The sequence below is a fragment of the Streptopelia decaocto genome (assembly GCF_964273445.1).
Source record: "Streptopelia decaocto genome assembly, chromosome: 1".
NCBI lineage: Eukaryota > Metazoa > Chordata > Aves > Columbiformes > Columbidae > Streptopelia > Streptopelia decaocto.
The window spans coordinates 96070545-96096102 of record NC_138663.1 but is presented as its reverse complement, the minus strand read 5'-3'; the positions used below and the strand labels follow the sequence as shown (position 1 = coordinate 96096102).

Genomic DNA, 25558 nt, shown 5'->3' with positions numbered 1-25558 from the left:
ATTCCTCTCAGACTGCTGCCTAAATGCAACTTTCCCAGAACCAGTTCAGTCTTTATATCAGTATTTTGATTTCTGTAGATTATACAAACCTGGGAAAAGTGGTTGATGTACCACTATTTCACTTCAGAGGGACCTGCACATGCTGGAGAAATGGGCTGACAAGAATCTCATGGAATTCAGCAAAGGGAAGTGCCGAATCCTGCACCTGGGGATGAACAACACCTAGCATGAGCAGGGGCTCAGGATGACCCTCTGGAAAGCAGATTTTCATAGAAGGCTCTGGGGCTCCTAGTGTACAACAAGCTGATGATGAGTCGGCAATGTGCCCTTGCAGAAAAGAAGACCAAAGGCATCCTGGGCTGCACTAGGCAGAGCATTGCCGGCAGGTCAAGGGAGGTGATCCTTCCCCTGCTCAGCATCTGTGAAGCCAGACCTGGAGTGCTGGTTCTGGTTCTTGGATCCTCAGTACAAGAAAGATATAGAGTTACTGGAGAGAGTCCAGCAAAGAGCCACAAAGATGGTTAGGCATTCTGACATATGAGAAGAGGCAGAGAAAGCTGGGGCTGTTCAGTCTGGAGAGATGAAGGCTCAGGAGGAACTTATCCATGTGTACGAATATGCACTATGGGAAGGAAGGTGGAGCCAGACTCAGCTCAGTGGTGTTCAGTGACTGGGCAAGTGGCAATGGGCAAAAACTGAAATAATGGGAATCCAATTTAAACACAAGAAAACACTTTTTACTGTGAGCCTAGCCAGCCACTGGAACAGGTTTTCCAGGGAGATTGTGGAGTCTCCGATGTTGGAGATACTTAAACCTGACTGGACGAAGTCCTGAGCAATCTGATGTAGCTGACCCTGCTCCGAGCAAGGGGTGGGACAGGACAACCTCCAGAAGTGCCTTCCAGCCTCGACCACCCCAAAATTCTGTGATTTACTTTTTTTTTTAATTTCCCCCAATATATAGAAATCCATATATTTCTGGTTAGATAATTTATAGAAAGGATACAGAAAGTAGCATTTCCTTCAGTTATTGAAGAATAGATGTTGGATAACAAATGTCAAATAGTGCAACAGACATCAGAAACATTTTATAGTCTTCCTTGAATTTCACGGAAATCTTTGGAAATTTTATATAAACAAAAATTTACATTTTTAATCAAATAAGCTAAAGCATTACCATAATTTTTCCTAGACTTTCTTAAGCAGGAAGCTAATCCAGATTTTATACATTTGCTAATATCACTATGCCTAACTTAATCCTTGGCAAACATTTGTATTCTGCACAAAATCTTCAGTGGCACAAGAAAATCAACAGACATCAGAGAGAGACATACCTTTTCTTGAAAAAACCCTCCTCCTTTATCTTGTTTGATTTTGGATCACAGCAGCAAGGGCGCTTGAACTTGTAGCTGTGGTCATGCAGACATGAGTGAGTATTTTGGTCTGACAGTTAACTTTTTTTACTGCATGCTGGTACTAAGTAGCAAATGCTGCAAGTCAGAAGTGACTCAGTTTGTCGTTTCCCTTACTGCTCTCAAACTTCCTTAAATGTCCTAATTTGCAGATGTTAACACAAACTGATCACGCAATTAACTCTTCCTTCCTGTCATGTTGGATGAACTAAACATTAATAGTCATAATATGCAAATTCATTATGCAAAAATACAAACATACTGAGTAGTAATTGTACATGCATATGATCATAGAAATGCCCCTCCTACAAATAAATACATTTTCATAAATAATACGTTCTGGAACTAATAGCACTTTTGTGTGGCTAGTCCATGTTTAAAGTGCTTACAACATGACCACTTGTTTCTGTCAGGACCTGCATGGCTGTATACATTGTTTAAGACTCCTTCACCAGCCCAGGTTCTCCTTTGAGGAAGATCAATCCTTAGCATGCATTTGCAAATAGCCAGGAAAATTCTGTCTTGCATATTTGTAGGCAAATAAGTGGCAAGGAAAATATGAGATCCAAATTTCTGAAGATATTTACTGCCTGATTATAGGTTGGTTTTGTTTGGTTTATCTTAAGCTATGGTATCATGGGTTATGTGCAAAAGTGTCTGAATTTTCAAATTAAAAGAAAATATCCAAAGCCTTTACTGAATTCAGTAATGCCAAATTCACAAAAGACTTTGCAGTCATATAAATTTGACAGTCTAAGCCACAATATTTACTTCAACTTGCAGCAACTTTAGATGTGGTTCTGGGTCGTGCTGTGTTAGCCACTTCCCAGTTTGTTGTACATGATATCTGGCATGCAGATATGTAATCTTCATGTAATAGATTCTTCTTATTTCTTGCTTTTCTCAAACATTTGTAGCTAGAGTCATTCTAATTACCCCCTACCCTCCACATAGGCACAATAGCAGGAAGGTGAAGAGGTGAAGAATTCCCCAGGCTTCTAAGGAGAGAGGCAGGACCCTTCGCAGTTAGTCTGTTAGAGGAAGAACTATTTATTCTTAACCCTACTCTTTTTTTTTTTTTTTTTTTTTTTTTTTCCCCTAGTTTTTCTGCTCAGATCCACCAATAGCAAGTTACCTCACGGGCATTACAAATTTATAATGTTTTTGTTTTTCAGTCCACACTTCTCAGTCTTGCCCACCATAACCCAGTGATTCCCACCAGAAGGGCATGTTATTAATGTTTTCCATTTTAAAACCCTGAGGTTATAGATGCAAAAAAAAAATACAGATAATTTAAGCAAGTACTACTGAAGGCAGAGCTTATGTGAGACAGTGCCCCAGCTGCAGGATTTGGTCTCTAGAACCTAATACCTTGCATTGACTGAGTTCTTGCCAGCTCTTTCCATACCTTGGGAGCAGGACTGGCATGTTTAAAATCTTCTAGCCACTAAAGGATTTAATTAGCTTATTTTATGTAGCCTAAAAAGAACACAGCTAGTACACGGCTCATTGTGGTCTGGAATTGTCTGTTTGTCAAATATGCTCTACTTGGATACCACTAGCTCTTTCAGTGACAACTGTCACCTTTCTTAACTTTTCTATAGCACCATCCTCTCATGACATACGTACTTTTTACACAAAGTCTGTGTCAGTATGCCCAGTTAATGTTGATAAGGGAATTTGCTTCTTGTGGCCTGTTTGGTCAGGTTCTGGGTGACCTGAGGGTAGTCTTAGAGTGTCATCTGACCAGTACCTCCAGTCTGCCTAAACAGTGATTGAATTAGTTTTGACTGATCTGCTTTAAACTCTAGTCCATATTAATTCATTAGGTCTCTGTGTGCACCAACTGGCATAGCCATTCTTCCCTTCTTCTTGGGATCTGGCAGCCTGTGCTCCCTTGCTGGGTGGTGTAGAATGGGCCCTGGTCAGGGAAGGCATGGCCCTGCTGGCTCTGTGGCTCCTCTCAGGTCCTGAACAAGCCCAGGACTCTGACTCTCCTGGGCACCAGCTTCCTTCAGGACATATGACATTTTTTGTGTTCCCCTTCAACGGGACCCACCTTCTTCTGGGAATAGTCATATCAACAACTTGTGAACTTCCAGTCTACAACCTGGTGTTCATGATAAACTAGCAATGATTTTGGGTTTGTTTAATGTGCTTTTCTGTGGTTTATTCCAGTTCAGTATTGGTAACATAAGCAGCTGAGACTCCCCCAGGAGTAGTCAGGGTTCAGCAGAGTTCTCTCCAGTTCTCCCAAGACAGCTCCTTTCAGCACCAGAGATCTTGGTCCACAGGTGAAGGGTGGTCTGCTGGGATATCTTGCAGGTGGTGTTCCGCACTCTTGATGTAGATATTTCTAGCCAATTCATGAAGAGCTTGTCATAAATGAAAGACAGAAAATTCAATCTGTATGTTCTGTCAATTCTGTTAATAATAATGTCTCTGTATAACATTAACATTTACAGTGTTAGGAGGAGCTCTAACAAAAACGCTGGACTAATAAAATCTTCATAAATGTTACCAACTTTTCATAAGAAAGGAGTAGATGGAACAATTGTGTTCATATTCTTCAAGAAGTTGCCAAATATTGTATGAAGCTCTTTCATAAGAGATTAACAAGGGCTGCTGTAATGCACAGAGTTTTAGGAAACACACAGCATGATTTTTCAAAACACTGTTTTGAACATTTTCAAATAATTTTATACATTGTTTACCTTTTCCTCTTCTGGACTATGTAAATTCAAGTGAGTAGTGAATGAATTCAAGGTTCCTTTTGGACTGTTTCTTCAGCCTGTATGGATCCCCCTGGATGGTAGCCCTTGTCTTGACCAAGTCAGCCAGTCACCCCAATTTGGTGTCATCTGAAAACATGACAGTGTGCTCCGTCACTTCCTCCAGTTCATTGACAAAAACATTAAACAGGATAGGTCCCAGGACAGACCCCTGTGATACACCACTTGTTACAGGCATTGACCTTTGGTAAAACTATACAGACTGTTCATATAATCACAGAACAATTTGGGTTGGTGTCGTGGGGGAGTAATTTAGGGTTCTGCTTGCTGCAGACCTTTGAAGGTCACCTAGTCCAACTCCCCAGCAATGAACTGTGACATCTTCAACTAGATCAGGTTGCTCAAAGCCTTGTCCAGCCTGGCCTGGAATGTCTCCAGGGATGGGGCAATATACCACCTGGGCAGAGTGTTCAGTGTTTTACCACTCTCATTGTAAACAATTTCTTTTTCATTTCTAGCATGAATCTTCTCTCTCTTAGTTTGAAACTATTACCCCTTGTCCTGTCACAACAGACCCTCCTAAAAAGCCTATCCCCATGTTTCTTACAGGTTCCTTCTAAGTACTGAACAGACGCAATAAGGTGACCCCAGAGCTGGATGCAGTACTCCAGGTGGTGTCTCACCAGAACGGACCACTGGGGCAGAATCGCCTCCCTTGGCCTGCTGGCTACGCTTCTTTTGATGCAGCCCAAGATGCAATTGGCCTTCCGGGTTGCAAGAGTGCATTGACAACTCATGTCCAATCTTTCACCCCCTCGTGCCCCCAAGTCCTTCTCCACAGGGCTGCTCTCAATCCCTTCATCCTCCTGACTGTACTGATACTGGGGGTTGCCCAAACTTAGGTGCAGGACCTTGCACTTGGCCTTGTTGAACCTCATGAGGTTCTCAAGTTTGTCCAGGTCCCTCTGGATGCCATCCCATCCCTCAGGTATGTCAGCTGAACCACTCAGCTTGGTGTCATCCACAAACTCTTTGAGGGTGCACTTGATCCCACTGTCTATGTATGCCATCGATGAAGATATTAAACAGTACTGGTTCCAGTATGGACCCTTGAGGGACATCACTTGTTACTGGTGTCCATCCAGACATTGTGCCATTGACCACTACTCACTGAGTGTGACCATCCAGCCAGTTCCTCATTCACTGAAAAATCCACCCATCAAATCCATACCTCTCCAGTTTACAGAGAAGCATGTTGGGGGAGAACGTGTCAAAGGTCTTATAGGAGTCCAGATAGATGATATCCGTAGCCTTTTCTTTGTTCACTGATGTAGTTACTCCATTGTAGAAGGTCACTAGGTTGGTCAGGCAGGACTTGCCCTTGGTGAAGCCATGCTGGCTGTCTCAAATCACCTCCCTGTCCTCCAGGTACCTTAGCATAGCTTCTAGGAGGGTCTGTTCCATGATCTTCCCAGGCACAGATGTGAGGCTAGCAGGTTGGTAGTTCCCCAGGTCCTCCTTTCTATCCTTTTTAAAAATGGATGTGATGTTTCCCTTTTTCTAGTCACCAGGGACTTCACTTGACTGTCATGACTTCTCAAATATCATAGAGAGTGGCTTGTCAACTACATGAGCCAATTTCCTTAGGATTCTGGAATGTATCTCATCAGGTCCCATTGATGTTCAAGGTCCTTAAGTGGTCAGGAACCTGATCCTCACTTACAATGGGAGGGATTTTGCTCCCCCATCCCCTTTCTTGCAGTTCATTCACTTGAGGAGTGTGGGAAGAGAGCTTGCCAGTGAAGACAGAGGCAAAGAAGCTGTTGAATACCTCAGCCTTCTCCTCATCCGTTCTAACCAGTTTACCAGTCTTGCTCTTCAGGAGGGGTACACTTTCTTTGACCTTCCTTTTCTTGTTGACATACCTGTAGAAGCCCTTCTTGTTACAGTTCAGCTCCAGCTGTGCCTTGACCTTCCTGACCCCATCCTGCATAACCAGGCAGTGTCCCTATACTCTTCCCAGGATACCTGTTCCAGCTTCCACTGCCTATGCATTTCCTTCTTGCCTTTTAGTTTGACTAGCAGTTCTCAACTCAGCCATGCCAGCCCCTTGCCCTCCTTACCCAGCTTCTTATACCTGAGGACTGAGAGCTGTTTTGCTCAATGGAAAGTGTCCTCAAAGATCTGCCAGCTCAGTGCTGCTCCCTTGTCCCTGAGGGCAGTTTCCCAGGGAGTTCTGTTGACTACGTGAAGAGCTAGAATTTGGCTTTCCTACAATTCAGGGTCCTGACTTTACTTTTTGCCTGTCCCACATCCCTCAGGACTGCAAACTCCACAAGTGCATGATCACTGCAGCTCAGGCTGCCTCCAATCTTGACGTCACCAATTAGCTCTCTTATATTTGTTACCATGAGGTCTGGTGTTGCATCTCCCCTACTAGGGCTGTCTATTATTACCTGGCTGAGGAAGTTATCCTCAATGCATTCCAGGAGTCTCCTGGATTGCCTACAGCTCGCCATGCTGCTTTTCTAGCAGATGTCAGAGTGGTTGAAGTCCCCCAGCAGGACAAGAGCTTGTGAGCATGATGCCTCCTGTAGATGGAGTAAGAAGGCTTCATCAATAGTGTCCCCCTGATTTGACATCCTGTAGTAGACACCAACCATAAGATTTCCTTTGTTGCCTCGGTCTCTGATAAGCTTTCATAGATGCTCATGGCTATTCTTCAGAGACAGCCCTTCACACTCTATTCATCTCTTCATGTAGAGGGCAACCCCTCAACCCTTCCTGCATTGCTAGTCCCTTCTGAACAGCCTGTAGTCATCGATTGCCACACTCCAGTCATGGGATCTCTCCCACCAAGTTTCAGTAATAGCCACTAGGTCATAGCCTTCTAGCAGCACAGTGGCTTCCAGCTCCTCCTGTTTGTTGCCAATGCTGTGTGGATTGGTGTAGAGACACTTCAGCTGGGCTGTTGACCATGTCACCTTCTTAGAGGAACACCCCTTAATTCCTTCGCAGTATTTCACAGATGCTTTCCCATTGGCCTATATTACCTCAGGAGCCCTGGCTCATCTCCCTAAGACTTCAAGTGTGCTCCAGTGAGGCCAACATGTGTCAGGGCCACCAGCTGAGGGTCCTCACTAGCACCCCACCCCTCTATTCTTGGTGTCTCATCCCACAGATTGTCATGGGAAAGCCTGATATCCTCTCCCTCCCCCATCATGCCTGGTTTAAAGATCTGTCAATGAGGCCTGCTGGCTCATGTGCAAAGGCCCTCTTTCCCATTTGAGAACGGTGAACTCCATCTGATGCCGGCAAACCAGGTGCCATGCAGACCACCACATTATCAAAAAAACCCAGATTGTGATGGTGACACCAGCCACAGAGCCCTGTATTAATAGACTGAGTCCATCTGTTTCTTTTAATATCACTTCTCAAAACTGGAAGGAGAGAGGAGAAAATAACCCTTACTCCTGATTCCCTCACCAACCATCCCCAGGCCCTGAAGTCTCTTTTGATCACACTTGGACTTCATCGCCACCCACATGGAAGACCAGTAAAGGGTAGTAGTCCGAGGACCATACTGGCTTAGAAAGTTTCCCAGTGACCTTCTTCTCCTTAATGGTCCAGAAGTGTGTTCCAAGAGGACTCATGGCATGAGTTTTCCAGGTTGATAAGCCTGAAGTTCATTGGGTTGAACCTTTGGACTTTTTTTGAGTATGGGTGTAACACCTTTCCTGAATAAGTTGGATTCTGTTATTCTTTTCCAGGAGAAAATAGGAAACAAATGAGGAGTTCATTTAGCATGTATTTAACAAGACCATAATGTCATCTCCTGAGTGTCTCAACAATGTATTGTACTTTCCTCTTTCCTACAGAGAGCCAATGAATGGTTCATAGCTGATGGCTAGCTTTTGGTGGATTAGAGCCAAACTATGCTTGCTCTGGCAATTTTGCCTAGGAGGAAAGACATCATGAAAGGTTGTATAAACTAGTGTAGTCTAGTGCAACTCCGTCGTTCTTTTAACAAGTGACTGTGAGCATTCCAACTCTGGCTATTGCTGCATACTGAGAGAAATACAAAGGGGGTTTACATGTGTGTCCAGCATGAACTCATCCTCATTAAGAAATTGGACTTGTTGTTCTGATACACTGCAAAAAGCTTCCCAGGTGATTCTTTGACCTAAAAGCAATCATTAACTATGTCAAAGGCAGTAGTCTGCCAAGAGCTGTTTGTATCCAGCTACTGTAGACGTTGGACAGTGTAGAGGATGACCCCCAGCTGCACTGATAACTGGAAGGCTACCCAGCACTGGAACATGTCCAGAAACAACAGTTCCCAGCACTGGTTTGGCCAGGATTTGCAAGCAATGTCCTGAACAACACCTGGACACAATCCAGAGATTAGCTCAGGTCAGGGCTAATTTCTAAAGGGTGTTTGCATGTATCCACTTTATTCAAAGGTTTAATAAAATGTATCTGGGCTCTTACATGGCAATTGGCTTCAGTGCCAGAAAGTAGTCCTGAGAGTATTTAGTCTAATAATCAAATGTCTAGCATCACTATAAAACAAGTCTAGTAATCAAATAGCTATGTTCAAATGTCTAGTATAGAAATTTAAGACTTTGAGTCTCGAAGTGAAAATCAGTTTTACACAGAAGCATAAATGTGATGTGTCAGTAATTCCTTACCCAACTATGAAAAACACTGCGAGAAAACACAGCTTCTGATACTTTCTGATTGCAAATACTAGTTCTTCTTTTGGGATTTGTGAGATGCAGAGGGCCATTCCAGTCTGTGAAACAAAGAACTTTCTCTAAAGGATATTATTCCTTTTCCTAACTCAGAAGGACCGCCAAAACACAAGTAACCTGAGTTTCTAATCTTTTGCTATACTAGGCTTTCCTATGTTTCCCCAAGCCCTAGTCCAAACCCTAAGGCTATGTATTAGGTGGAGAATGCATAAGGAAATGAAAAAGAAATGCTGACTCAAACTGACAGCTCAGTACTGGAAAGAAAAAAGATCCTTCTGAGTCAGGCCCTGTTCCCAGGTAGAGGATGCATGTGTTATGCAGTAGTTGTCTAGGCAACTGTACCAGTACATAGTACAACTCCAGCTCTCCCAGTCGCTTTAAATGTACAGATGTGTCCCATTTTTTCACACTAGGGACTTATAAAGCCTGACCACCTTTGACAAGAGACATCTTTCCTAATTTAAAGAGTTAGAGAAATATTTAGGTTGAAAGCTACCCCTGAAGATCATTGAGTCCAACCTCACACTTAAAGCAGAGCCAGCTTCATTGTCAGATCCAGTTGCTTGAGTTCCTGTCTAGTTGTGTTTTGAGTATATCCAAGGATGGAGATTTCACAGCCCCTCTGGATGACTGTTCCAGAGACCATGCAAATAATTTTTTTCCATATACCAAGTTTTAATTTGTCTTTCTGCAGCTTGTGACTGTTCCCTCTCATCCTCACACTGTGCAACTCCCAGAAAAGCCTGCTTTGTCTTCTCTACATGCAGTGGAATACAGCGGTAAGCCCCCTTAGTTTCTGTTCTCCAGGCTGAAAATTCCCTGTTCCTTCAGACCTTGCTGAACTTACCAGTTTGTCAATGTCATTCTTGTACTAGGAGGCTGAAATCTGGGCACAGAACTGCCTGTGCACACTCCTGAGTGCTGAGCAGAGGGAATAATCACTGCACAGTCCACTTCTCCCAGTATAGCCTAGTGTGTAGCTAATTTTCATTACTATAAAGAAGCACTACTGACCTGGTTTCACTTTGTTGTCCACCAACATGTCAGAGGCTTTTCTGCAGATCTGTCAGTCTTTCTCTAGGATACATGCAGTTAGTTTTTCCTGTATACTTGCCTTCAGGAGGTTCCTAACAACCAGTCTCCAGCTTGTCAAGAGCCTTCTGAATAACACCTGCACTCCACCACATCAGGCACTGTCCTCAGTCTGCTGTCATCTGCAGACTTGCTAAGTCCCGTTGTCTAAGTTACTGTTAGTACTAAACAAGATGAGTCTCAGCATTGATCCTTGACAAGTGTCACTCATAACCAGTCACTGCACTCAACAACAGCCAGGGCTGTTTTCCCAATACCTGGTTCTAACACTATGTCTCTGAAAAAATAACGTCCACCTGGGTAGTAAAGGCCTCTGTTTGAACAAAAGGACACAGAGATTAACTGAGTCATGCACTCAATATTTTAAAATACTAAGAAGTTAAAGAGGAATGGAAGTAGCAAAAGGGCAAAAGGGCAGTAAGAACATAAAGAGAATATCTACAGAAGTAAATTCTGGGCTGTTATCAAGTTAATGGTAGCTGATCTCTTAACTGTAAGTAACGCATTTAAACTCTAGTATTAGTTAGGGTTTTAGACATACTCCTGTCCATTGAGATTCCTATTGGTTACAGGCTACCACTCGATGTGTCAGCCTGTTTTCAATCTCATTCTCAATTTCCTTTAAGAAATCTGAGGAAACTTCAGGTATGAATAGTCTCATTCTTGACAGCAGAAAAATGACATTCAGGCATCAGAAGTGGAAAAAAAAATGTCTCAATAAATTAGTTTTTATTATTTTTAATTTGAGACAAAACCATTATTTTTCCCTAAACTAATTAAAATGTAACTAAAACTTCTTGACTGAAATATTTCAATCATATTCACAATATGGAAGATATCCAATAAGGACAAGTTACCCAAACAGTTAAAGTTAGCCAAAATTAAAAGAAAATACGATGTCATTTAAAAAAAAGTTACACGTGAGGTATCATTCTCTCTCAGCTGCACTATTGTTTTTGCCAAGAAAAAGAAGAAAGTGACAAAATCCTACACAGTATTGCAGACTTTCCACAGGGAAAGCTAAGAAATGCACTTTCAAATTCTTCAGTTTTTCTTGATTATTTCGGTACATCAGCAACTAACATAATCTCTTCATTTTCAGATTTTATGGACAGAATTTTGCTTTCCATCAGCTGAAAGTAAAATAAAAACCTCCATTAGTTTTATATATAAGGTTAGACTAGCCTCTACTTATGTGCAATTCCAAGAGTATTTCAACTTTTGTTGCATATTTTATATCAATATTTCATTTCTTATTTATCTTATACACTTTCCTTTGCTGGACACAACAGTGAAATTTCATCAACTTTGTAATGCTGACACATTACTTTTGGCTAGCCTGGAAGTGGACAGGGAGAACGTGTGCTTTTCTCCAAGGCACCATGCAGATTACCACAAAAATTATCAAACAAATTAATACAAAAAAAAACCCAAACAAACAACAAACCTTTGCTAAGGCGTAAAAGTAGATGAGCACACATTGGCCCAAAGTTTAGTTAATTGAACAGACCATGAGAAATTACTGGAAATAACATGAGAAATTGCTGGACAAGAAAGGGCGCAAGTGAGCTGCTGGTGAGTGTGCTGGTCTGATCAAATGCTGTATGTGACTACTGCAGTCTGTCTCATTACTTTACAAAATCCTATTTTCAACTGTCTTCTGTGTCACCTTGCTTTTCTATACTGTGTGTCTAACTTGCAAGTGAGTTTCATTCAAGCTGGACTAGTGGGTGAGTAGGAGAGACCTACATGTGGAGAGACCCACACCTGGAGAGGCCCAAGGTGAGTGCTGGGGACCTGGTGGGGGGACCCAGGGTCTGGACACAGAGTTCAGATGCGAGGAACTTGCTAATTTATGGTTGTTGTGAATGAAGAGAGTGAGGGTGTGTGCACATCTCACTGGCAAACTTCAGCCCTGCTCAGCCAGAGAGAAGCAGGAGGACTGGGATGTCTGCAGCCCCGCTTATGTGACGGCAGTTGGAGTTGATGTGGTGCCAGCAAAGGCACCTCTGCTGGCCTTTTTGGCTGGCTGCATTAGTGTCATCTCTGTGTGTCTTTGTACATGTGTGCCTTGTATTGCGAAAACACACAATTCTTGCTGCTGTCTGGACCTACCAATAGGAGCATCAGCCCCTGTACTTGTGAGACTGGAGCAGGAGAAACACCCTGGTTCTGAAAGAGCACTGCATTCGCCTTCCCTTAACAAACTTGCCTGCTGGTCTTCTCTTGCAATTCTTCAAAATAAGGCAAAGTGTTATTCCCTTCATTAAGTTCCTTATCGTTTAAAAAATAGCTACAGTAATCTTGTATGTATTTCATGCATTTAATATAAAATAGAATGAAAACGTACCTCTGGATTTGTATCATGCAGTCCATGAAATGCATTTTTTGGCTCTGGGATTTGTGGAAATGCTGCTTTCCAACAGCCAGTCCTGGAGATCAAAAGAGATGGAATAGAAAAGAAAAATTAAATAACCACCTCTGTCAAAACCATTGCACCCTTGAACCAGATCTTTTCTTCCTCTTCCAGAATAGAAGGGAAATGAAAAAAATACATCTTAGCACAGAATGAACACATATCAGGAAAGCACTAAGAATTTGAATGGTAATGGTTTAATTTTTTGTTAAAGATTCATTAGTAGTTATTTCTTCTCTAAAAAGAAGCAACTCCCAATCGTCCTGCCCTTTTTGTCACTAAAGCAGTGAAAAGTGGATGTAAAAATTTTAACTAGTTGGAAGCACAGTATCTTATCTGAATTACTGTATATTCCTATACAAAGTGTATGACATGGCAGAATAGCCTTTTTCTTTCTGCTTCACTTTCATAGTTTATTTCAGGAAGCAAGCTGCTTAGCTTATGTGCTTTCAAATACATTCAGTTTGCTGAGACAATTCTAGTGAACACTGCAAAATCTTTACTGGTAAGTACAATCCACCTGTGTGTTTGCAATAAATTGAGCAGTTCAAGAAATCAGAAAACCTATTGCATAGATGGTCAACATTGCAAATATTCAGAGCAGCTGTACTGATAATATGAGTAATTAGATATAATTGCTCTCCTTGGCATGTTGACAGGAGAGGCTTGGATAAAGTTGTGCAGAACAGCTGGGGAGGGACTTTGAGCATCACCATTTTAGTATCTGCCTCAGGATCATTAATTTGGATTAATTTCTATGCTATGAGAGTGAAAAAGTTTTATCTGTACTACAGGGACACTTCTGCCTTATTTCTGTAAGAAGTACACACAGAATAATAATAAAAAAAGAATAAATTGTTTACCTTTTGCAGAACAAAATTGCAACAATTGTCACTAAGAGCGTTGCAACTGCTACCACGAGTAAAATACTTTCTGAAGAAGGAATAATTTCTTCATTTCCTGAAAGTGAAATAGTCAGAAAGTATTATTTGTAATAAAAAGGAATACATTTGCAGCTGGATCAAACATTTACCCTGATGACCAACTGGTGAATGTCAGTCTGAAAGACTTCTATTGGAATAAAAATCAACTCTTTCATTTAGCACCTTAGTAGTAGTGTGTTCTGGGAAGGATTAGCATTGTCCCTGTTTGTCCATCCCCTGCAGTAAGCAGGTACGTACTTCAGCTGCAAATGTGTACATTTTAATATTTATTTCCTATGTCAGAGTGTTAAGTGATGTAATAATTATTTTCTTCCTCTTCTTTTCAGTAATGTGGAGGGAAACAAAATGTTTGCCAAACCTTTACAAATCTGTGTGTCCATAGGAGCACAGCAGTATGTGATGCAGAAAGGACATCGCTAGGGAAGGGTAGCCTATGGCATGGATTTTCGTTCTTACCAAACTCAGCAGGTGTGCTCCACTCTCCCCAGGCTGGACTCACAAAGCAGGCACTGCCTGCTGCTCGCATTTTCAAGAGGTACTTCTTTCTTGTATTGGATCTTTGAAATGTGTGACTATTTCCTCCTTCCTAAAAACAAAGCAAAACCAATTTGTTTTTCTTTGTTGCATGTCTAGGTGTTCATAATATGCAAGTTCCATTTACCAGTGAAACTTTTACAAGGCTAGGAGAATATTGCTTCTTACAGTAGACTGCTTTTACAAAGCAAAAAATAAATATATGCATGTTTATTATGTATATAATATGTATATATCTGTTTATCTCCTTTAAAAAATAACCTGTCACTCAATAAACTTTTTATGATTAGAAGCTTTTTGCCTTTGAAACTACATCCTGTAATTTCTTACATTATAGTCCGGTCTATTGATAATTTCCCTTGGCACATTGACAGATACAGAAAAATATCTTGAATTGTCTCATTTTGATACTCCTAGAATTGAGTGATTTAAGAAATAAACAGTGCATGCACTTCATCTTCCTCAGTCTTTGCATTATGACTTCTCAGGAAAAGCATAACTTTCCAGCTAAACCTGTAAAATAAATATAAAACTGCAATACTTAATGTTACTAGAATTTGCTGAAACATGCTTGCTCTTGTATACTTTCAGGATAGAGATGAAATGTGCAAGCTGCACTGATTAGAAGGAGGTGCAGTGTACGTGGAGGACAACATCCATCCCAGAGGGTTCATGATGTAAAGTAATGTGAAATGGAAGGCCTCCAAAATACTTGCAGAATAGTAATAAAATTCTGCCCTTGAATGTAGGATAAATAATATATAAACATCACGATGTTTTAGTAATTTGATATATTTTTGGAATTTAGAAATAAGGATCCCATAAAGCAGAGGACATGGAACACATGCAGATTTAAAGGTGTTTGCATACTATTTACTTTTAATAAATGACTATGGAGCTAACATGTATTGTTGATGAACAAAGAAAGCACACTTACTTGTATAGAAGTATATATGGTTTTTCCCTCAGGATTATCCTGTAAATTGAGAAAAAAAAACCAAACACCTTTATTTTTATGATTGCTTGTTGCGTGTTAAGATGTCATTTTTATCTACTCTCCTCTTTCTCTCCATTACTCTAGTTTATGTACTTGACAGTTTGGTCAGAAGAACTAGTAATTTATCTAACATTGATTATCTAATATATAATTAATCTACAAAGCCAAGTTTATATAGTAACTTATATGGAAAAGTGCAGGGTGTTTCAAAAAGATGGACTCAATTGTACATGCATACTACTTTGAAATTGGGTCCACCTTTTTGAAACACCCTGTATTTGTTTTCCTTACCATCAGAGATGAGAAATATATTTTATTTCAGATTGGTGATTAAACTAAAACATGAGCAAAACGGACTTGAATGAAAACTGTAACTTTATTCTTAAACACACCAGAAAACATTAAAAAAAAGAAAAATAGAAGACCATCTGTGAAAGACAATTTTTAGTTTGCATCTAGTGTTTGCATTTTACAGTGTGTCATTATATTTAGTGGCAAATACTATGTAAATGTTGGTTCCTTTTCTCTCAGATGACAATATTCAGGAGTGACATGGATTCATGGATATTTTAGGCTGCCCTCTAACTACATTTTTGATAGACAGAATAAAATTCACTCATTTCTTCTGAATAGCCATAAAGACTATCACGACGTGTAGTGACCACCCACAACTAATGACTGGCAGACTATACGATCTGCATTAGCCTTTTATTCCAATGTCAAACAGTTTTCTATAGGCTTCTTTGCTGCAGTGGCCAAGGGACTCAAAGAAGCAATACAGTTTTGTAGCAGTTAGTCGAACTTGCAAGAAAACTCATCTATGAAACAGCAAGCCCCATCCAGACCAAAAAGTTCGAAACAGCAGAAATCTGGGGAACGCCTTAAATCAGATGCTAAATGGCCAAATCTGGTTGTAGTACAAGCAGGTTTTTCCTTTGTAGCCACTATCTGTCACCCTGTGGTCACTTGACGCAATTCTGCCGTAGTTGGAATAGTTCAGATCTACTCGTTTTGCAGCAAAACACAGCCATCTCACTCCTTCCTTATTGCTGCAAAAAGACCTGTAAAGCCGAGGTCTGAATTTGACTTTCGGCAGTTTAAACAATTCCCTCAGTAACCTGTGCTTATTCACACCGCCTTTCTGCTTTCTCACACACTTATTTTCCTTTTATTTTAACATCATAAAGCTTCAACTCTTGGACCAACAGCTGTGTTGCTTATGTATGATATCTAGATAAGTTATTTACATTTCATATATATATATATAAATTTCATTCACCTCCACGAACTCATACTTGTTAAGTGGATGCACATTTCTCTGTCCAATATTTACAGCCCAGCTCTGTGCTTTCACAGAGATACAGTCACCACTGGAAGGACTCCAGGACATCTCCATCAGGTCTTAGTGAAAGTGCCTTTTTATTATGTCACAGCCAAAGCTGAAATATGTTTAAATCTTGGTTAGCCATGCTTCTCCTCTTAGTCCCACACAGGCACAGACATCCAGTCTTTCTCCAGCAATATCCCACACATGGAAACAGGCATTAAAAAATGGGTCAGTGTGGCATAACAGGGTGCCTGAAAGGCACAACCACACAGGAATATGGTGCTATGTATGAGGAAGGCTACACCATACAAGAGAGACTGGTTTTCTTTTTATCCGTGTGTTTTGTAAATAAAAACATATGTATCAAAATTAAATGTCGGTGAAGAAATTCCTCTTACCTTATACTTTATGTTGATTTCATATTTAAAACACTTATCTTTGTTAGAATGACTTATCTGGGGTCGTTGCCACTGAATTATGCAATCATTTTTAGTTTCATCACAGCTGACAGTGATATTTGATGGGGACATGAGTTTTTCTGAAAAAATATAACCAAGAATTCAAATAATTGAAATCACTTGATTTTGTTTTGATAAAAGTACAATTGCAAATAACATCTCCATGAATAAAGATACTTATTTAGTATCAATTTTTCTTAGGAACTCTGTTAAAAATAATTGAAATATTAAAGTTATTTAAGTCCTGTGCCCAGGATCAGAAAAAATAGGGATGAAGACAGGGAATATGACTTAGGACCATACAGATACAAGCCCACTCTGTTTACTTTTCTAGATTAGTAAGGTAGAGTTCTGTCTTTTTAAGCTGATGCTAACCCTAATGCAGGAAATCCAAAGGTCACTTTTTCTTCAAGGCTTCTCACATGATGCTTCTGTGACATGAAGGTGTTGCTTAGTTGCTGTTGTGAACTGTGCAGTTTATCACCCCCTTCCAAAAAATTAGCCATACAAATTTAAGAATGACACCTATTCACATGTCTTGCCTATTTCCACAGATGTGCATGCAACAATGAAAATAAAGCAGAAAGAAATTATTTACTTACCAATTTTATACAGTTGAATATACTCATCATAGAACTGGATCTGCAAGTCTTTGCTAGACCCGTTCACCAGGAAGTAAGATTTTTGAGTCTCTATCCTCACATTTTTGAATCTACATCCCGTGTTTCTGCCATTTTCACCTTTAATGTAAAGCTCACATTCCGTCTCGTCGTCATCTCTGTGTATAGTTATTTTAGTTAAATTTGAGCAGCGTGATGTGTTAAATGAGAATTCAGACTTCCCTAGACTCAAGTAGACTTACTTACCTTGAGTTCTGCCAGTACAGAAAATACTGTGTATCCCCTGGAGCATCCCTGCCTGCTTGCCAAGTGCAGTTCATGAGGGAAACATTATAAATCACACAGGAGAAGTTTTCGATGGCTGATCTGTTCGTGCCTGCAAACACAGGAATATCTGTGATGAGGAAAAGTCATGTGACTGTTCCGCACTGGAGGATCCTGGCACATGCTTAGGTATGTTACACACCTGCAACTCCAGCTGATTATTTCAGGGGTTAGAAAAGATTTGCTTCACTTTAGGTAGTAACACTGGAAGATACATACACTGACAGATTCAAAGAAGAATTTGTCATGGATAAATCCTCCAAAGATATGGTAATAGCTGCATCTGATACAATAAGTCTCAGAGGAGACTACACTGCTCTGGTAGTGGCTGATGCCTAACGTGTGCCACTGTGCTTTGAATTGTTCCTGTTAAAAAGGAGGCACTGGTGCCACAGTGCCAGAACCTGAAATATTTACCTGTCATCTTTCAGTACCCTGCCACAGCATTTCTATTTAAGAGATGTTCTTCAGCACCCTATCAAATGAGTGGAAAGCATGAGGAGATTCTCTGTGGACTCCAGAGAGGGAGAGAAACCCAAGTATAGAGCTGTGAAGTTTTTCAAGACTTCAGGGATGTGTAGATGCAAACTGATGAGGTGTTCTTGCTCTGCAGTGATACCTCCTTCCACCTGAGACTAACATGAGGAATCTTCTGATCACAAACATATCAATTTACTCCTTAACTTCCACCCCTACAAAAAGCTAATAAAAAGACTAAATATACAATTCATACAAATTAATTAAAGAATGAGGGATTTCAGTTTTTCTTTAATCCCCAAGCCATTGGAAATAGGCAAATCCTTTCCCAAAGTCTAGTGTATAACCTTGAGGAATATATCTGCATATGCTTGAATATGTGCCATTTGTTTTCATTGATGTAACACAAAAACTTTCCCTATTGTGCAAAGGAGGTGTTATATTTCCAAACATGCACTTCATATTCTCTGCCTGAAAGACACCATGCAGAACGTTTATTTTTTTTATCTTTCCTCTATAGGTTTACACAGTGCTACTCTCTGTAGAAAGGAGTGCTTGTGCTTGATTTGTAACAGTAGGACTACTACAATAGTGAAGTAGGTACTGACAGCTTCCCAGGGTGGAGAAGTTGTTTCCCAGAAGCTCTGGGCAATGAGTCTTTACCAGTGCAAGGTGAAGAGTTCAGTGCTTCCCTCCAGAAAACAGACTAAATCAGAAGCAGAAGTTGCCTTTTCATAAAGTCATGGCACTTCTCAAGTAATCTGTTTACACAAGGTCTGAGTTCTATTATAGATCTCCTGCCTGCTATCAAAACTTTGGATCTGAATTAGAGCTGAAGTTTGGATCTGATATGGAGATGAATTTGACAAGGGATGTCAAAAATAATAAGGGCTTCTATATGATCATTCATCAGTAAAGAAAGATTAAAGAAAGTGTACCACCGCCAATAAATGAGACAGAACTAGTGACAACTGAAATGGAGACGGCTGAGGTACTCAACAAATTTTTTCCTTTATGTTCACTGGTAAGAACTCTTCCCACATCTCCTAAGTCCCCGAATCTCAGGGAAGGGACTGGGAGAATGAAGTCTCTCCCATCACAAGAGAAGATCGGGTCTGAGCATATATAAGTCCATGGGACCCAATAAGATGTATTCTAGGGTCCTGAGGCAATTGGCTGATGTAGCTGCTGAGATACTCTCCATCATATTTAAAAAGTAATGACAGTCAGACAAAGTACTGGTGACTACAGAAAAGTGAATATCACACCCATTTTTAAAAAGTGTCATAAGGAGGATCCTGGAAACAACTGACTAGCCAGCTTCACTTCCATGCCTAGTAAAGTCATGCAACAAATCCTCCAGGAAGTTATGTTGGAATATATAGAAGGCAGGGAGGTGATTAGAGACAGCCAACAAGGGCAGATGGTGCCTGAGCAATCTAGTACTCCTCTACAAAGGAGTGACCACATCAGTAGGTAAAGGGAGAACAACAGATGAAGGGAAGTCATCTACCTTGATTTCTGTAAGACCTTTGGCATGGACGCCCACAACATTCTTGCCTCTAAGTTACAGAAATATGAGTTTAACACATGGACTGTTGGATGAGGAATTGACTGCATGGGTGCAACCCAAAGACTTACAGTAGTCAATGGCTCAATGTCCAAATGGAAAACAGTAATGAGTGGTGTCCCTCAAGGGTCCATACTGTGACAAATACTATTTAATATCTTTATTAATGACACAGCTATTGGGATTCAGTGCACACTCAAAAGTTTGTGGATTACAACAGGCTGAGTGGGGCAGTTGATATTCTAGAGGGAAGGGGTGCCATCCAGAGGGACCTTGACAGACTTCAGTAGGCCCAATTTAACCTCATGAAGTTCAACAAGGCCAAGTACAATGTCCTGCATCTGGGTTGGGGCAACCCCTGGTATTGATATAGGTTGGGGGATGAATGGATTGAGAACAGCCCTGCCAAGAAGGACTTGAGGATATTGGTGGATGAAAAATTGGACATAAACTGGCAATGTGTGCTTGCAGCCCAGAAAGCTAATTGTATTCTGGGTTACATCAAAATAAGTGTGGCCAGGAGGTTGAGGGAGATGATTCTACCCCTCTACTCCACTCTTGTGAGACCCCACCTGCAGTATTGTGTTCAGATCTGGGGTCCTCAGTACACCAAAAACATGGATTTGTCAGAGAGGGTCCAGAGGAGGGCCACCAAGATGATCAGAGGAATGGAACACTTCTGCTCTGAAGAAAGGCTGAGAGACTTGGGATTGTCCAGCCTGGAGAAGAGCAGGCTCTGAGGAGATATCATTGTGGCTTTTCAATACATAAAAGGGGCTTATAAGAAACATGGACAGACTTTACTAGGGCCTGTAGTGGCAGAACAAGAGGCAATGTTTTTAAAATGAAAAAGGTTAGATTTATATTGGATATAAGGAAGAAATTTTTTTTATAATGAGGGTGGTGGGACACTGGGACAGGTTGCCCAGAGAAATTGTGGATGCCCTGTCATTAGAAGTATTCAAGATCAGGCTGGATGGGGCTTTGAATAACCTGATCTGTTGAAAGATGTCCCTGCTCATGGCAAGGAGGTTGAACCAGATGATCTTTAAAAGTTCCCTTCCAAGTGAATCCTTTCTATGATTGTATGAACCTGTCTGGCCCCCAGGACCCACTTCAGAAATACTGTGTCTTCACAGGCTTCTGTCACACCAGTCAGACCTGAGAAAGCACATCACTGCATCTCCAATGTTCCAGAATGCTTATGACTCGTTTTTAGGTAAGTCAGTAAGAACCCAGGTATCTAATTCAGTCTGTCTGTTGTGCTTAAAAATTCTAATCCAAACAATATAAGATGCTTCTCACCAAAGTTCTTGTGTAACCACAAAAAGACACGATTTTACACTTCAGTTGCATCAAGGCCCTGATTCCACACAGTTTGTCTGAATGCAAGAATTTCTCAAGAATGGCCAGAGAGGGCAGATATGCCTCAGTACCAAGAAAGGTCTCAACGAAAACTAGAAAGTACTGCTAAAACACAGACTGTATTGTTCCTCCCAAGGGCACTTTGTTTTCAGTTACTTAAGGATATCAAAGAAAAAGAAGAAAGTGTAATGATTTATCTCCATTAAAAATTTACATAGCAAATTTACCATCATAGTCTTGGTAAAATTTCCTGCAGTCACTGAACACCAGTCCTCAGTGAAATTTGTGCTGCTCATCAAACTCAGTCCCATTTTCTACTGACTGAGCATCAAATTTCTGCTGCAAGTGTCCCATAACAGGATCAGTAAGGTGCAGGACTGATTCTCAGATTTTTGTGTGCAGAGGTTACTACATGGCACATCTAAGACAGAAGGCAACTTAAGCACAAGTACCCATAATGAGAAGCGTGTTACACTTCCCCCCTAAAAATTGCCCCATAGATGTGTTCTACTCACAGTTTGTGCAGTTCCAGCCAACACACAACTGGGTGATCAGCAGCATCCACTGGGCTATGAAGATGAATGCAAGAGGAGAAACCATCTCTTCCTCCTTGGATACAGAGAACAGTGAAACTTGCTCAAGGTGAAAGATGCCAGCTTGAATCACTGTCTCTTGAATTTGTCTAGTCTGGCTTGCTCATATTCCTGCTTCTACACTATATGCAGTTCTGGTGGGAGGAAAGATCAAATAGACTTCTTAAGCAGTCAGAGAAATGTTCAAATTAACTGTAATAAAGTTAAAGAAGTTGTCTTTTTCTGTAACAAAGCAATTTGTCAGATGCTTGGTAAAGCACTGTATAAATGTTACATACATACATTTGATGACTGATATCTTAAGGTCTAAAGCTTATTTAGCTGTTTGCTATATACAAAGGTTAGGATGAATAGACATCAAGCAGTTGGGTAAACAGCTGCAAACAGAAAATACCAGAATGAGTCACAGCAATATCCATCAGGTTCAGTTACCCAACGATAAGCATGGTAAGTTTGGTGAGGGTGTTAGTTCATTATAGTTCATGTATTTTCAAGGTTGTTTTTTGAGTATATGTTTAAAAGTGGATTCAGGAGTGGTGTCTAATTTCTACAAATTCGGTATAAAACCCAGTATAAAATAAAAACTGTGACTAGGATAATTTTTAGCAGGCAGTAGTTACCTCATTTGCAAAAAAATTCAGTCAACTTTAGCTCCACATATTCTTCTGGTAGCTTTTTAGATTTTTCCTGGGGCATCACCTCTCCAGCCCTGGCATGCCTGGAGTCTCACTGTATACCCCAGCAAACAAGATAGTCAGAAAGACATAGATAGACCTACCTTCTATTTCAAAATGTCTTTATCTTGTTTATCTTTCTATCACAATCCTCAGGCTCAGAGAAGGTGGAAAGACTCGTATTTTAAATGGTTGCATAGCTATAAATAGGGCTGTCTCCCTTGCTGCTTGTGTTTTGGGGAACTGTTGTGTCATCGGAAGTGTTGCAAGATATGATGTTCATCACTTCCCATCTCATTCTTACCAAATTCATGTAATTTCATAACTTGTGATTTCATATAACATGAACAAGCAGTTGGCTGGTTACATTTTCCTTTCTGTTGTACAGAGTCCACTGGTGCTTAGGAATCCAACAAATGCATAAAAATCCTTTGTTTTACAGGTATTTCTCTCCAGCTCTAAATAATGATGAATAGTACAAAGCATCTCTCTATACAAACCACGCTTGTGGGCTGCGGGGGTTGGAGCAATGGGGGCTTCCCATGGGGACCCAGGGCAGGGCCCAGCAGCCAGAGTCCATCCCAGCCCCAGCCAGGAGCAGGGCACTAGGGGGCACTGGGGCAGCTCCAGGCCCCAGCATTGGGCACCTGCCTGGGGATAAGCTGAGGCTGGGATGTTGGACATGGGCCCAGCTCAGGGGGGCCCATGACTGGGCAGGGCAGGGCTGTGGGGAGCTGGAGACCAGCTCTGCTGCAGCATCACTGGGGCAGAGGCTGACAGTCCTGGGGGCTGTCATGGGGTCCTGGGCCCTGGGCAGGGTGAGAGGAGTCCCAGGGGGCTGACATGGAATCCTGGGTCATGGGCAGGGTGGGGAAGCCCTGGGAGAACAGGTGGGGATGCATTCAGGGAGATGACAATAGGATCTGTAAAAATTCCTGAAGCCTCTGGAAAAAGAGGATTTCAAACCTTGGATATGAAGTCTACAAATAAGCTATGTAAAGTTGTGATCTGGGTTTGTTCTCAGTCAATTTCGCCCAGTGTCACAACAACCAAACCACAAACCACTGCAAAAGCAGACAAAAATTTGCAAGTAGTAAGCATTTGACTACAAAAAGCCACTCTGTGGCCTGCTGCTGAGCATTTGTTCCCTTCTCAGGTCACAGTTTTGCATTTCCCAATGGAGAGGGTTATTATAAACAGTAAAAAACATCAAAAGCTCCCTCATACCCTGAAAGGCTTGCTTCACAGAAAACAATGTAATTTACTTAATATGGAGATTAATAATCCATGTAAAGTAATTTTATTTCTTCACATATTGAAATTGAAACCACTAGAAAATAGGACATTTTTCAAACAGCAAGGTATGTCAACATTTTTTTTCTTAAAAACAGGCAGATCCATTCTGCTGGAGTCACAGAATGGAATGGTAACACTGCTTTGATTTAGCAACAATTTAGGATTTATTAATGCAGATTACAAATTTAATATATGATTTCTAGTAATGCTTAATCAACAGCTGATTAAGAAAATGATTTAAAACAATTCAATGGGATTTGTTACAACTAAACCAGTGACTTCATTATAGATTTGATGATGTCAAGGGTCACGCTGTACTTACAAAGTTAAATCACTTACATATAGACACACAGACAGAAGTCTATCAGTAAAAGCTGAAGTACACATCTATAAACACACACATACTTAAGCGTATTAATCCATGGATATTTGAATATATTCACACATACTAACTTATAGCTTTGTGCATATTCATTGGTTCATCACAAGGTGTCTCTGAGGGGCGTCCCACCTTGGAGGGACATACTGACTCACAGCTGCTGCGATCCAGGAGAGCTCAAAGGGCCACAATTTAGGATAGCAATTTGTAGGGTAACGAGGTGGTTGCTTTAGACAGTGTTTTCCCCTGTAACCACTCTTAGGATAAGGTAATATTCTGGCAGCATCCAGAGCTCTCTAAATTGTGTAGTTCTGGTACTGTTTCAGTTAGTCTGAGTTCCAGGTAGCAGGTGTACCAAACTGTCAAAAGTGACTGATGGCCAATACCTTTTCCAGGAAGAAAGGGCACCTTTTCCCATATGGTAGTAGTTCCAAGAGTTTGGAGGCTGTGTCTTCATGTCTTGACTCATTGCATTTGTGCCTCAGTTTTCCCAGCTTCACTTCACTTACACAATGAAGGATTGTTCTTGGCAGAGCTACAAGAATACAGGGAAGGTTTACCATTGTTCTGTCTAACTGCACTCACACAACGGGATTTGTTTTCTCCAAATCATGCCTGAGCACCTTGGTAGCCAGGTAGTAGTCTGACCCAGGAGAAGAGAGGAGGGGTTGCAACCACCACAGAGATAACCATCCATGTGCTTCTCTACCACTCTCATCCACTCCCATTTCTTGGCTACTATATTTAGAAAAAAACACTTGCTGTCCAGCACCTTTTCAGAATGCTCCAGGATTCACCTTTATCAAAATCCCAAGTTTATTCCCACCCTACTGTTTCTTTACTGACATATGGAGTGATATAACCATATCAGCAGTAGGTCATATATCAGTTATTCATACCTAACTAAGATATAGTTATTTCTGAAGGAGAAAGCTAAAGGTAGTGCAGTGCTGATTGCCTTTAGAGACAAAGAGAGCTTACTTTCTAGACATCCACAAATGTCCAGGCTCATGAATATTTCTGCTTCCTCAGTTCCTTCTGGAGTGTGAGGTTGATGGCTGATGAGCTGTAAGTGTTTTGCCATTTTCCAGGTTCATTACCTTACGTTGCTTGTAAACATGAATGATACTGAGTTGTCACGGACACCAGCCAACATCCTAAAGTGGATATCTGTCCTGGTTTTGTTAAAAAACAAGTTTCTCTTTTAGTGAATTTGCCTGTCAGCTAAAGCCTTCATATTAGCTGCATTTTCCTGGAGAACCAGACACATGTTTTGGTAAACCTAGAAATGGAATGCAAACTTATTGATAAGCATGGATGGACATCTCGCGAGAAGGACAACGAGAAACAAGTGACCAAGAAACTGACCAACTGTGTATAACATTCCGTTCACGTGAATACGTCATATAAAAGTGGGAGATCACAAGGATCTCGTCCCTTTTTTCCCTCTTTTCCTCATGGCTGACATTAGGAGAGGACCTTGCTAGACGTCCCTGCGAACTGAGGCCTAGTGAGAGACTGAATCCAGCTCCAGTTGGCTGTAGAGTCCAATCCAGGACTTTGGGGGGCTGGCTCTGCAGTTGCTGAGACTTTC

At 41.0% G+C, this 25558-nt stretch overlaps 2 protein-coding genes across 6 annotated transcripts in view; both read right to left on the bottom strand.

Annotated features, from left to right (window-relative positions):
- Window positions 1-3912, bottom strand: part of LOC309442506 (granulocyte-macrophage colony-stimulating factor receptor subunit alpha-like) — a 31609-nt gene extending 27697 nt beyond the window's left edge. For 3 of the 4 annotated variants that reach the window (XM_082058385.1, XM_082058383.1, XM_082058384.1), the window contains exon 1: window positions 1335-1468. The gene's annotated coding sequence lies outside the window, so the exon portion shown is untranslated. Of the gene's footprint in view, window positions 1-1334 lie in introns of all 4 variants that reach the window. The other variant, XM_082058386.1, reaches the window with a different exon arrangement.
- Window positions 3913-10688: 6776 nt separating this feature from the next.
- Window positions 10689-22528, bottom strand: LOC309442531 (granulocyte-macrophage colony-stimulating factor receptor subunit alpha-like). 2 transcript variants are annotated; one of them, XM_082058441.1, is made up of 10 exons: window positions 22394-22528; window positions 21538-21749; window positions 17533-17662; window positions 17269-17444; window positions 16607-16746; window positions 14822-14860; window positions 13807-13936; window positions 13270-13366; window positions 12341-12422; window positions 10689-11123 (listed from the first exon to the last, which is right to left on the bottom strand). In XM_082058441.1, exons 2-10 carry the CDS (start codon window positions 21620-21622, stop codon window positions 11049-11051), a joined length of 954 nt encoding a protein of 317 aa, XP_081914567.1. In that variant the 5' UTR covers window positions 21623-21749; window positions 22394-22528; the 3' UTR covers window positions 10689-11048. The 2 variants fall into 2 exon arrangements, with proteins under 2 accessions (XP_081914567.1, XP_081914568.1); XM_082058442.1 differs by having other exon boundaries at window positions 21538-21631; window positions 22394-22526.
- Between the last annotated feature and the right edge of the window lie 3030 nt (window positions 22529-25558).

Excerpts from the sequence above, each read along its gene's own strand:
- LOC309442531 (XM_082058441.1), bottom strand. The coding sequence starts at position 21,622 with ATGGTTTCTCCTCTTGCATTCATCTTCATAGCCCAGTGGATGCTGCTG. Across the intron at positions 13,367-13,806 it reads GAGCACACCTGCTGAGTTTG|GAAATGAAGAAATTATTCCT; the intron begins GTAAGAACGAAA and ends TTTCACTTTCAG. Across the intron at positions 11,124-12,340 it reads TGCATGATACAAATCCAGAG|CTGATGGAAAGCAAAATTCT; the intron begins GTACGTTTTCAT and ends TTTTACTTTCAG.